This window comes from Xenopus laevis, chromosome 3L (genome assembly GCF_017654675.1).
Source record: "Xenopus laevis strain J_2021 chromosome 3L, Xenopus_laevis_v10.1, whole genome shotgun sequence".
In the NCBI taxonomy this organism is placed as follows: domain Eukaryota; kingdom Metazoa; phylum Chordata; class Amphibia; order Anura; family Pipidae; genus Xenopus; species Xenopus laevis.
In genome coordinates, this window is record NC_054375.1 from 47219684 (window position 1) to 47233349 (window position 13666).

The 13666-nt window shown below is 38.1% G+C and overlaps 1 protein-coding gene across 2 annotated transcripts in view; it reads right to left on the reverse strand.

The window, feature by feature from the left end:
* Positions 1-13666, reverse strand: part of prelid2.L (PRELI domain containing 2 L homeolog) — a 48942-nt gene that overhangs the window by 13261 nt on the left and 22015 nt on the right. For both annotated transcript variants that reach the window (NM_001091262.1, XM_041585040.1), the window contains 2 exon segments: positions 5163-5323; positions 12335-12408. In NM_001091262.1, coding sequence (NP_001084731.1) covers positions 5163-5323; positions 12335-12408 — 235 coding nt within the window.

Below are 13666 nucleotides of genomic sequence, written 5' to 3' on the forward strand. Positions count from 1 at the left end.
GAATTACAGAAAGGTCATCTCATATAGATAAAAAAAATACAATCATTAAAGAGGTTATCATGTAAGTCAAATGTTAGAATTTTTATACACCTCAAATTAACTCACAACTTGAATGGTTTATTATTTAAGAAAAAACTTGAATGGAAAATACTTGATTCAGTGCATTTGAGTTGCGAAACCCAAAAACTCGAATTTTTCTGAGGAAAAAAAATAGAATATCTCAAATTGATTGTGTTTTTGGGCAAAACCCTCTGAACATCACAAAGGCTATTAAAGGAAAACTATACCCCCCAAACAATGTCGGTCTCTATTAAAAGATATTGAGTAAAACAGCTCATGTGTAAAACCCTGCTTCATGTGAATGAACCATTATTATAATAATATACTTTTTTAGTAGTATGTGCCATTGGGTAATCAAAAATAGAAAATTGCCATTTTAAAAAATAAGGGCCGCCCCCTGAGATCGTAAGATTCACTGTGCACACATACAAACCACATGTAAGGTCACATGAGCCAATTAACAGACAGAGTTGTGCCTTTTGCTTCCTCACTTCTTCCTGTTACAGTTAGTGTTGTAGTATTTCTGGTCAGGTGATCTCTGAGGCAGCACAGATAGAGTCACGAAATGGTGGTTCAAGGCAAGAGATGTAAAAGGGCAATATTTATGTAAATATATATTCCAGTTTGGTAAGATTCTTTAATATATCATTCAATTTGATATAAACTATCTGTTGCTTAAGTATTCATTTTGGGGGTATAGTTTTCCTTTAACATCTTCAGATGGTTCAAGAGACCTCGGTCATTGACATTTACATGACCTCGACATGTTTTAGATGGGGTATTCTCAGATTTGCGTTATTTACAGGGTCGCGGTATAATAAATCGTGATATGAGTTTTAACCAAAAAAAAAAAATCGAATTTTCATGGAAAACAACTCGAACATAATAAATAACCCCCAAGTATTAAGTAGTAACATTGCCATGCAATGCCAAAGCCTTTAAAAAGGACAAGGACTGTTGGTGTGATAGCACATTTCTTGCCAGTACTTTTACATTTCAATCCAAATGATTAAGCAGTTATCAGTCAGATTTGCATCCAGATTTCTCATAGACTCATTTTAATCAAATAATTCACATTTTTAAAAATGTTATCTGTTTTCTTTGTAATAATAAAACAGTATCTTGTACTTTATCCCAACTAAAGTACACATAATCCTTATTGGAGGCAAAATAATTGTATTTGGTTTCATTCATGTTCAAATTATTTTTTAGTAGATTTAAAGTATGGAGATCCAAATTATGGAAATACCCCTTAACTGGAAAGCTCCAAGTCCCCAGCATTTAGAATAACCGGTCCCATACCTGTACGGATTCCTAACTAAGGTATAATTAAGCCTTGTTGGAGATAAAACAATCCTAATGGGTTTAACATTTTTTTTATTAGTCAATTTAAAGTATGTAGATCCAAATTACACAAACTCCAGGTCCCGAGCATTCTGGATAACAGGTCCCATACCTGTTCTACAAAAGTATTAATGGCCCCAGTAAAATATGTGCCAAAACACTAGCAAGGCATATAAAGCATAAGTAAATATTACTAGTAGAACAAAGTCCATTTGCTTCAACTTTAGTTGCAATTTACACTGTTCCAAAATGCTGCCATTGCTTCACTGTCTCAGAAACATCTTGCTGTAGTATTGGCTCTAGGTTAGAGGTCTTACTGTAATATTCCAAGTCCTAGATTTTCTTTAAAGGAACATTAACATTAAATAATTAAAGTGTTTTAAAGTAAAATAAATATAGTGCAATGTTGCTCTGCACTGGTAAAACTGCGGTATTTGCTTCAGAAACACTACTATTGTTTATATAAATAAGCTGCTGTGTAGCAATGGGGGCAGCCAATCAAAGGAGAAAAGGCTCAAGTTACACAGCAGATAAGATCTGTAGAACATAACGTGTTATCTGTAATCCACTATTTAACCTGTGCCATTTAGACTTTTTTTAAATGTCCATCATTGCTACACAGCAGCTTGTTTATATAAACTATACTAGTATTTCTTAAGAAAACATATTTGTTTTACCAGTGCAGGGCAACAGTACATGATATCTGTATTACTTTAAAGGGGTTGTTCACCTTTGAGTTAACTTTAAGTATGATGTAGAGAGTGATATTCTGAGACAATTTGCAATTTTTATTATTCATGTTTTTTTTTTTTAGTTATTTAAGCTTTTTTATGGAGCACCTCCCCAGTTTGCAATTTCTGCTACCTGGTTGCTAGGGTCCAAATTACCCTAGCAAACATGTATCAATTTAAATAAGAGACTGGAACATGAACAGGAGAGGGCCTACATAAAAAAGAAAAGTAATAGAAAGTAGCAATAAGAATGTGTAGCCTTACAAAGCATTTATTTTTTTATACAGGGTCAATGACCCCTATTTGAAAGCTGAAAAGAGTCAGAAGAAAAAGGCAAAAAAAATAAATAAATAAATAATGAAGATCAATTACAGCGGACCATTCTAGAACATACTAAAAGTTAACTTAAAGATGAACCACCCCTTTAACACACTTTAATTTTTCGGTGATACTGTACACTTAAGGCAATTTGGTAGCAAGCAGTTTCCCATGCAGTAGAACACTATTCCATTGGTGCATATTTTCTAACCACCATGACTTGCTAGCTTTTAGTAAATTCATTATGATTCACTTGTCTTTATTAGTTCACAGTACATCACTGTGTGCAAATACAACTTGGTGAGAAAGAGGGAACTTTTTTTATTTCAAACATTGAGAAATCAGTCTCCCCTAAGCACACCAGTACATTTAGCCAACTGAATACATGGAACTGGTTAACATGTTTTGTAAATTACACTATACGGTAGATCAGGGGTGTCCAACCCGCGGCCCGGAATGGAGATCCGTGCGGCCCAGCAGGAAGCAATCTGTTTGCCATGTTGCGCGTCAGAGCAAAGGCACGCCTCCTCTCCCCACAGCTTTGCTGGACTGGCTGCAGCCTCTCTACTGTGCGCGCGGTGCGTGTGACATCACCGCCGGCGCTCTGCGTATGACGTCACCGCCTGTGTTCTCCGCACCAGTCTCTCCAACGGCTGCTAGCTAGCAGCTACTGTTTGGCGCCAATTTCCTGGCTTTGCTGGGCCCTGCCCCCTCTTGTCTGGCAGCGTGATAAAGGCACACAGAGAGAGAGCAACTCCCAAAACTATGTGGCTCATCTCCTGCCTAATGAAAGGCTAGCTTCAGCCTGCAGCTTACTGGCAAGTCTGGCACTCTTGCACTCCACAGCAACCAATTATGATTACCTCAGCTCCCCTGGTTCAGTACAATACACCTGCACAGTATTTTTACAGGTACAGAATTTTTTATTCTTTTAGTCTGGCTTAGTGCTTTGCATTTGATATGATAAATTTGGAAGTAGGGATTTGCGTAATAACACCCCTGGGCCATATACCTATTCCATAATTTTCTGGAATTATTATTTTTACTAAATTCACTGTGTGTAGGTCTGTAGGATAAGGCATTAATTCACTATTAAATCTATTTGACAACCAATTTGTTCACTCAACTTATTTATTCAATCATGTTAATTAAAGAGCAGTGCAATAAATTAGAATTAATACAAAAATGAATTAAAAAGAAATGAATTCCCAAGCCCCCTGTGATTCCCCTGTCTAGAGAGATATTCTGAGACAATCTGCAACTTTTTTTTGTTTTTTTTTTTAGCTTTTTATTCAGCATCTCTCCAGTTTACAATTTAAGCAGTCTGGCTACTAGGGTCCAAATTATCCTAGCAACCATGGACTGGTTTAAATAAAAGTCTGCAATATGAATTGTAGAGGGCCTGAAAAGAAGAATAAGTAATAAAATATACTAATAATACATTTCTATCAAAGCATTTGTTTTTAGATGGAGTCATTGACTCCTATTTGAAAGCTGGAAAGAGAGAGAGAAGAATAAGCAAATAATGAAAAAACTATAAAAAAAAGAATTATTATTATTATTAACATGTATTTATATAGCGCCAACATATTGCGTAGCACTGTAAAGTAAATGTGATTATACAACTAAATCACATGAATTATATACATAGAACATATGGAGTTACATACATCACAATCAATACAGATACAAAAGGTGAGGAAAGGCCCTATGTATAGGCATACACTCTAAAGGGAGGGGAGTAATACACAAGGTGTGGGAGTGGGCAAGATCGAATTAAGTGGGTGAGAAATGTGGTACTGTATGTGGTGTTGCGTTTGGTAGTTAAGCAGAGTGAGGGTAGGCTTCTCGGAAGAAGTGCGTTTTAAGAGATTTTTTTGAAAGCAGAAAGGTTGGGAGAAAGTCGGACAGACTGTGGGAGAGAGTTCCAGAGGAGGGGTGCAGCCCTTGCAAAGTCTTGAATGCAGGCATGTGAGGAGGTAATGAGAGAAGAGTTGAGTAGCAGGTCAGTAGAGGAGCATAGTAAGCAGTTGGGTGAGTATATAGAGATGAGTTCAGAGATGTAGGGTGGGGCAGAGTTATGAAGTGCTTTGAAAGTCAGTGTCATTAATTTGAATTTGATTCTGAAAGGTAACGGAAGCCAGCGCAGGGATTGACAGAATGGTGAGGCAGAGGAGGAGCGGTTGCTGAGGTGTATGAGCCTCGCAGCAGTGTTCATTATGGACTGGAGAGGTGACAGTCTCTGGAGGGGAAGGCCAATTAAAAGAGAGTTACAGTAGTCTAGAAGTGATATGATGAGAGAGTGAATAAGAATTTTGGCAGCATCTTGGGTGATAAATGATCGTATTTTGGATATGTTCCTTAGGTGAAATTGACATGATTTAATAAGTGACTGGATATGAGGAGTGAATGACAGAGCAGAATCTAGGATAACCCCAAGGCACCGGGCCTGGGGAGAGGGGGTGATAGTGGAATTGTTAACTATGATGGATACTTCCGGGATGTTACTGGTGTTAGTTGGAGGAAAGAGAACCATTTCAGTTTTAGAGAGGTTCAATTTAAGGTAGCGTTGCAACATCCAGGTAGAGATAGCGGACAGGCAGGAGGAATCAATGAAGGCCAATTGAAAAGTTGCTTAGAATTAGCCATTCTATAAGATATAAGACCACCCCTTTAACATGAAAAACCATCACAGGAAATGCGGCTTACCAATTGGAATTTTCTATGCTCTCTTTGTATACAGATTCCTCCTTCATTGTTGCATACTGTGCCCATGTCAGGCAGCGGCTTTTCAGAGTCATGACCTTTGTTTTCATATCCAGCCATGACTCCTCTTCCAGGTAAACGTTTGATACCTTTAAAATACTGAACTGTGAAAGGAAAAAAGCCAAATAAACAGAACTGCCAGAAAGTAATTTGAATGTTTTAGAGAGATTTGGAACTTATCCTAAGTTTATTCAAACAGTAATTTAATCAGCAAATAGCACTTTCTTTGGATGGTTTCAATTGTGTTTTACAGTTGTAAATAACAGCAGAGAGGTACTTTGGAATATTGAAATGGTTATTATCTAGACCATGCGGCAAGTGCTGAAACAAGGGGATTTACTGAAAAGAACGCAGTGAAATGGTATTATCAAATGTTTCATTTGAATATAATAGGTTTAAGATTTGTGATCTAGACCATACTAGGACACAGAGCTACACAGTACAGCAGGATGTTAACCATTGCCCACATCGGTGTAAAAACCTATTCATCAGCTTTATAAATCAAGTTTTTTTTATAATATAGGTCATGTCAGTTTCAAGGAGGCATCAGTTGACTTGCTTTTATTTCCTACTGGGTCTGCATATCTGAATAAGAGCTTTAAAATAATTATCAGACTGTTAAACCTTAGCTACAGGAAGTTGCTGAAAATAAAGTCAAAATGATCAACATTCAGGTGTTGTTGACATCATCTGTTTAAAGCAAATGTCTTATTGGTTGCTATGGGTTACTGCTCTTGGGCAAACTTAGTGCCTTTTATTAGACATGGGGGTTAGTCAGCTAAAGGCAGGTGGTGCCTTGCCTTGGTCTTTTGAAACCTCGTATCCCATGTTATTTTGAAACCCTTGCTGCAATTGTGCATGGTCGTTTTTCTATTTAAATGGTTTACACAGAGGAGCTCATCAAGAACTCCAGGAGTCCTAAGTCCATGAAAGTGGACTTTGACTGAGGCAGCCTCAAACCCAGAAGAACATAGAGTGGTAGTCCTCCAACCAGTGGCTTGCGAGCAACATGTTGCTCACCAGGTCCTTGAATGTTGCTCTCAAAGTAGGTGCTTATTTTTCCATTTCTGTCTTGGAGGCAAGTTTTGGTTGCATAAAAACAGGTTTACAGCCAAACAGAGCCTCCTGTAGGCTGCCAGTCCATATAGGGGCTACCAAATAGCCAATCACAGCCCTTATTTGGTACTCCAAACTTCATGCTTGTGTTGGTCCCCAACTATTTTTAGATATGAATGTGGCTCATAGTAAAAAAGGTTGGTGGTCCTGGTGTAGATGATTCCTTAAAGGAAGGGAAGCCCAGATGGAGGCACAGTAAAATGGCATGTAGTCCTACACAAAGTGGCAAAGACAGTACACTCACCTAAAGGACTTATTAAAGTGCATAAAAGCCTGAAGGAACAGCTACACTGAGTGAAAAGTCATTGAGAACAATAATTCCTTATGGGGAGAGTGATAACATAAGAGCTGGGACAACGCCAAGCTTGTCCAATAAAGTACTATTTTTGATGGCTAGTGGGGAACATCTTCTTCTGTATTTGTGAATAAAATTGCTAAATTATATGAATATGTAAGGCAGAGTTAGTGAAATGGACATCAACTGAAGCTCTTGTGCCTTGACTCTTGCAGGCTGCATCACCAATGACAGAGCGTAACCTGAAGATTCACTAAGTGCTTGCCTTATAAGAAAAAACACGGTTGATAAAATGCTCATTTAAGGACAGCATGGAAAGGTTTTCTCTTCCCACAGTGTGACATACTGGGGCTCATTTATCAAAACTGGGCAAATTTGCCCTTGAGCAGTTACCCATAGCAACCAATCAGTGAATAGCTTTTAAATGCAATAAATGCAGCAATCTGATTGGTCGCCATGGATTACTGCCCATGGGCAAATTTGCCCAGTGTTGATAAATGACCCCAAGTGTATGCAGACTAGTAAGACACGACCAAGAGGTCACCTAGAGGTATTCATCAACATCCAATTTTCTGGAGGCACCTCACTAATTTATATCAGTAACCCAGTCTCTCCTCTCACCATCACAGAAACACTTAAGTTTGTCTTGCATCTGCAGAAGAGCACCATATATTTAAAGGGCCAAATGTTGGCTATATTACAAACAATTATCATATCTATGTATCTACAGTTTCTGTTTCCTGTAACTGTATTTTTAAGGGCTAACAACATGCCCAGCCTCCTGCCATATGGTCCTCATATTCTTCTCCAATCAAAATAGATTTTCCCAAAATATCATAATCGAATACTCTTTAATTCTGCTTGGATAAAAGGCTCTTTATAAATGTAAACCTATTCTCCAAGTGTCAACTGGAAGAATATGAGATGTGGAGAAAAAAAGCAATGAACCAGTATTCATCCTTGTAATTAGACTCGGATTTAATAACTATGCAATGATGAAAAGCTGACGACTTCTGTTTGTGCTCGCTATTCATCTGCACCCGATGACCTTAACAAATGATGGAGAGGTCATGCAAGTGTTTAAAGATTTATTCAACCTACTTAGTCCCTAGCCAAACTGATTTTCCTGCTGAAAGCTAAGTAAACGATCTGCTCATTCCATAATTTGTTTAGTAGTTTCCAGCTGGTTATAGCCTATTTAAAGTGATGGATTTTAACATACCCAGTTAGCCAACTATTGCATGCAGCAAGAAGTTATAATTATAATTAGCAGCAGTTGCATGAAAAAATGCAGTTCCAAGACTATACAGCAAATTCAATGATCTGAAGCAAACATCTCCAGTGGTCACTTTACTACAACTTTCCGAATCTTAAGAAAGGCATGGCATGCGCTTGTCAAGGCACACATGGAACAGATTTCATCATGAAGATGCAAAATTACTGTAGTTTTTTGTAGGGCCAATCCCTGGAAAAAAAAAACTTAGCAAATTTATCAAGGTGTGAGTTTTATTTTATGCCACACGAACACCGGATTTGACACCATTTCAGGCCTCTCTCTTTATTTTACACCATTTCTGTCAATGGGAACAATTTAAATAGCAAAGTAAGTTCCAATGGAAGTTGCTTTGGAAAAAAAAAAAAAGTGTAAAAACTGATGGGTGAATGTCGTATTTACACACTGCGTTTTCAAGCGGCTGTTTACTTTTACGCTTTTTTTTTTACACAGAGGAAAGTGGTTGCTGAAAAATCCATACACCGCTTGAGACACAGAATAATAAAGAGACCTGCATCCAGGCCAATTCTATGCAGAGTCAGGCAGGAGCAGGAGACAGCAGATTGGCTGATTCTTGGCCTGCATTTATACTAGCTAATACCATCGCCAAATCGAATGGTAACTTCAGGGTTCCAACAGCTGCCTGCATCAATTGCTACAGAAAAGTTGCTGCTGTGGCAGTACTGGAGCTTTCACCTCAGTGGTTTTACCGGGGGGCCTACACCTTGGGATCTGCTTCCTCTATAGTTGTTAAGAAATTCCCGTCCACTTCCCTAACTGAGAATGAGTGGTGGAGAGTGGGGGATGCAAGCAAATTGGCGAGGAGCAGGGCAGTAGGGAATGAAATGCATGCCAGGCCCCTCCAAAGATTTATTTGTGGGGTGGCTTGGCACCATGTAGTTATGTAGCTGTACCACCTGTTTCAAAGGTGGCAGCAAGGTTCCTCCTGTGTCAATAGGTGAAACTGTGCTAGGAAAGAAGGGGAAGGCAACAGCCATAGGCATAACTATAAGTAAGTGCAAGGATCTTTAATGAAAGAAATTTTTCTCACAACTGATTGCGGCGAAGCACAACTGCGCTTGCAGCTGTAAATTACCCCTAGTATATTTTAACTAGGATTCATTTGGTTGGTACAAAAGCTTAAGTAAAACTTCAAAGCAACTTTTATTCAAAGAAAAAAATCAACTTATTATCAAAAAGCCTTTTTTATTTTAAAGATCTGCATAAAGGCTTTTTTTTAACCTGTGCAATCAGCCTGGACAAGGAAATATGGAAAATGCCAGTCAAACCTCACTCCGGTCCCTGCAGCATTAGCTATAACCAACATCTTTCTGAAATGGAGATGAGAATGGAATGGGTGGGATGAACAGCCTGTGAATTGATCATAGCGTGGGAGAACAAGAGCGACTTCATTTTAAATAAAAAGGGAGCCTGACCTTGCCAGTGGTGAGCCACAGATGATTTTCCTTCTCTATCATCAAAGGCATTATTATATTTGGCAGGAAGGAATATTAAATAACACACACTAGGAGGAGGTTTCATAACCACTTCACATCTCTATATTTTAAGCCGCTCAACACACTGAGGGGATACCTAGAGAAGCATTGCAGATCAAAAAACATATAGCAAAATGTTGGGTTTAGCAGTAACAAATGCAGATAGACAAGTTTCATGTTACACTGAGAAAGTAATATACAATATAATCTATATACAGGGAATGCCACTTCTGTTCTGTGCAACTACAGGTGGATGGTATATGTCAGTAATGTTACGCACAATGATGGACTCTGCTTAGATCAGATATTGCTTTGTGAATTAAACGGATTTAGAAAATCATCACAACTGTGTTAGACTATGTACACACACACAGGCACTGCAGTGTGCAACCTACTGTATACTACAATGGGGACGAAGGTTTGGCACATTGTAAATACAGGAAATATCCTGAACCTGCATCAACGTCTTCAAATGTTGCAGGCTGCACCAACAATACAGCCATCCTCTGTCCCTAATTTGGGCCCGGGGTTTCAGTTATACAAATACATTCGCTTGGGGGTGCCTAACATTTGGTTGCAAGCCTTTCCTTTTTTTCCAGTCAACAGCTATATAGTTGCAGGGTTCTCAGACCCTGTAAATGATGGAGTGATGCTAGGAGTGATTTAAATCCCTGAATAAAAAAAATGACAAAAGCTAATTTTAAGCTTTGTCTCATGAAGAGCATTTTGGGAGGGATGTAATAAAATACTTTATCAGGAAAATTATACAATTTTGTGCCCACGATAGCACCAATGTACAGTGTATGTAATAAAAACTCATAATTTTGCTATAAAAATACTTGCTTTGAGCAGTTTTTAATACATTTTCTCATGAATATTACTAAATGAAATTTACATTAAATGTTCTTGGGGGGAATGTAATTAAAGTTGCAAGCGATGTTTAAAATCGTATTTTTATGAATGTTTGGCGCTGCTCGTAATGTAAAATCATTCACTGGCAAATATTACATCCCTAACTATCGTTGAGCAGAGGCTAGCGTTAACACCTGCTCTGAAGTTTCATTTGATAATGTCGCAAAAAATTAAAAAAAATTAAAAAAGGTTTTTGGTTGCAAATTTTTATTACAAACACTATGCATTTATGCAAAAATAGTTTTGTCTCAAATTTTTATTACAAACACTATGCATGTATGCAAAAATAGTTTTGTCTCAAACTTAACGAGGGAGTTGTAAAGGTCTGAAATCGGTAAAAAAGGAAACAAATAATGAAAATCTCTGTTGCGAACATTCACAATGGTTTTTTGCAAATTTTTTACACTAAGAAACATATTACATTCCCCATTAATGTTGCAAATTTGTATTTCACTTTTGACTGAATTAACGGGCTAATATCGAGCTGTGTTGCTGTTTTTAAACATCGGCTTTGAAAATAAAACCCGGAACTGGTGGAACAATGGATATGAGGTTTTGGGGGTTTAGTAGCTAAACAACAATAAGACTGCAGTTGTAGAGCATAAAGTGCAATTTCAGAAGTTCCAGGGTACCTAGGATCAATACACACAATAATTTTGTCCATTTTAGTGTAACTAAATTCGACCTTTTGGCCTACAGTTTTAACCTCTCCGATTGCTAATGTAATAATGCATGAAATATTAACTCTTTTTAGAGATACACACAAAAGGTGTGCACACCAAGTGTATAACAAAAACTGTGCCTTTTAGAGTAGCTAAATATACATATTTTAGGTAAAAAAAATACATCAAATAAACTTTATAGCGAAAAAAGATAACCGTCTGCTGACGGTTATTCGTATTTTAGTAGTATGCAGAAATCAGTGTTTGGACAGCAACAATATATTTGCTAATCTGCTTAAATATGCAAAGAACAAATCATTAATGAGCCCCTAAGAGTACATAAATGTAATTTTATTATGTAATGGAAGGCAAAAATGCCTGATACTGCTATTTTGGTGGTAATACCTCTGAATTTGTTCGATTATACTTGATCTCAGATTTGATATAATAGCAAATGTACTATCACTTTTCACTTCTTATTTGAAAGACACTAAAGCAAGTAATTAAGCTATTAAATAGGGAAAATAAGAGAAGCAAATTTCTTAATATCACACATGCTTTACAAAACTTTAGTGAATAATTTGCTTTGTTATAAAAAAAACAGATTTGGAGTATTGTTGTGGATATCAGGAGGGTTACAGGGTAAGCTAATGTATTTCCACGTAGTAAATAGAAGAGATATAGATGGTAGACATGATACCAGAGCTGCTATGATTATAGATCCTGTTGGTGACGGATGGCAAAAACAATTAATTTCATGAGAAATATGCGACAGTAAGACTCAAAGGATAATGAACTAACCATGCGCTTTTGACGGTTAGTGCTAAAGCAGTGCTTAATGCATCCCCAACAAGCAGATGTCCCAGTCAGTGCCAACCATATATGTTATTCTTTATGGGCTCCTGATTTGCAGAGTTGTGCAGTATTGCTCATGGCCATCATCTTTGCCAATGTCACTTCCAATGCCAGGTTCCATGATGATCAGCACCCAGGGGTACGCACTTGAGCCAGGGATGTGGGTCCAGCAAACATGTGACCAAAGCGCAGTACAGGTAAACAGATATATTTTCCATTGTAGTGGTGACAGAACTGAAGAGGGGGCACATAAAACTGTGCCCTCAATTTTACAGATAAAATGCCTGGGGCAACAAGTTGATATACACCGAGATAATTTGTGGCCTTGTGCCTTCCCATGTGATATGACAGCCACTGAGTATATGTAAACAACTGTACCAAGTCTTTACTGTGTCAAGTACGATTGTTATTTTATAATTTATTGTTAATTTTGTTTGTTTGAAAATGCAAAATAAAAATCGATAAAAAAAAAATAAAGTACCTTTAAGGTACTGTATATAACTTACTCTTTGTAAGAAGGATGGAATTACATTGTTGCATGTTGCAATTCGCTTCCTGTATACAACACCTGACGCTGGATCTACAAATAAAGAATAGTAAATATAATTAATCAGTGTGCTTGCATATATAAAAGGAGACATATTTCACGTTTGCATGTGTGCACCAATGTGCAGGTTAATAATAACAAGGATAACAAGGATTCACTTGCTAATATCAGTGCCAAATTAAAACAAGCATGTTAAGCTTAAGCTGAATGGAGTCTAGTCTTATTTAGTGTTTCATTTGTTGGGGCTAAATCACATTTTATTCCAGGGTGAATGTTTTAAGTAAAAATAAATTGTTTTGTTCAATGAAAGTCCTTGGATACCCCCCAACCTTAAAAAAAAATTGGCTATATTTTAAATCTTCCTGCTACTAGGCAGTCATTTTTAATGCTATCAATCTGCTCACATCTAACTAGTCAAGAACAGAGGCGTAACTGTAGATAAAGCAGACCCCGCAGTTGCAGGGGGCTTGGGAACAGGGGGGCCCAACTGTGGGGTCTGCTTCCTCTACAGCCAATTAAAAAACCCCTCTTCCCTAGTCACCCTCTTACCTGGGATGCAAGTCTGGGCAGGGTGGAGGCAGGAAGTGGGTCGAAGAAAAGGCGGGATGGGAAGTGGGCGAGAGGATGGGGATCGGAGTATGGTGGGGCCCTTCTGAAGATTTTGTTTTGCAGGGGGGCCTGGCGCACTCTACTTACGTCACTGCTCAAGAAAGAGCTGTAATACACTATACCAGTGGTCCCTAACCAGTGGCTCATGAGTGACATGTTGCTTAACAACCCCCTGGATGTGGCTCCCTGTGGCCTCAAAGCAGGTGCTTATCTTTGAATTCTTGGCTTGGATGCAAGTTTTGGTTGCATAAAAACCAGGTTTACAACCAAACATAGCCTCCTGTAGGCTGCCAGTCCATATACAGGCTAGACAATCAAAGCCCTTATTTGGAAACCCATGCTCTTTCTCATGCTTGTGTTGCTCCCAAACTATTTACATTTCAGTGTGGCTAGCCGTTAAAAAGGTTGGGGACCCCTGCACTAGACAATCAGGCAAGTGCTAGTTGGGCACATATTTTACTCACATTACTTTATTCACCTTTCTACCGAAAGCCCTGTGTGGGAGACATGGACAACCAATATATAAAATATAGCCTGATAGGGCTCCTATGCCAGGGACATCAGAGGTAAGGTTGCATTGCACGAGAACCGTTTTGACTGGGGTAGTAGTTTTAAAGAATAATTCCAAATGTGGGTAAAGAATACCATTAGGTGCAATTTACTGCTGCACAGGTGCCTTTAT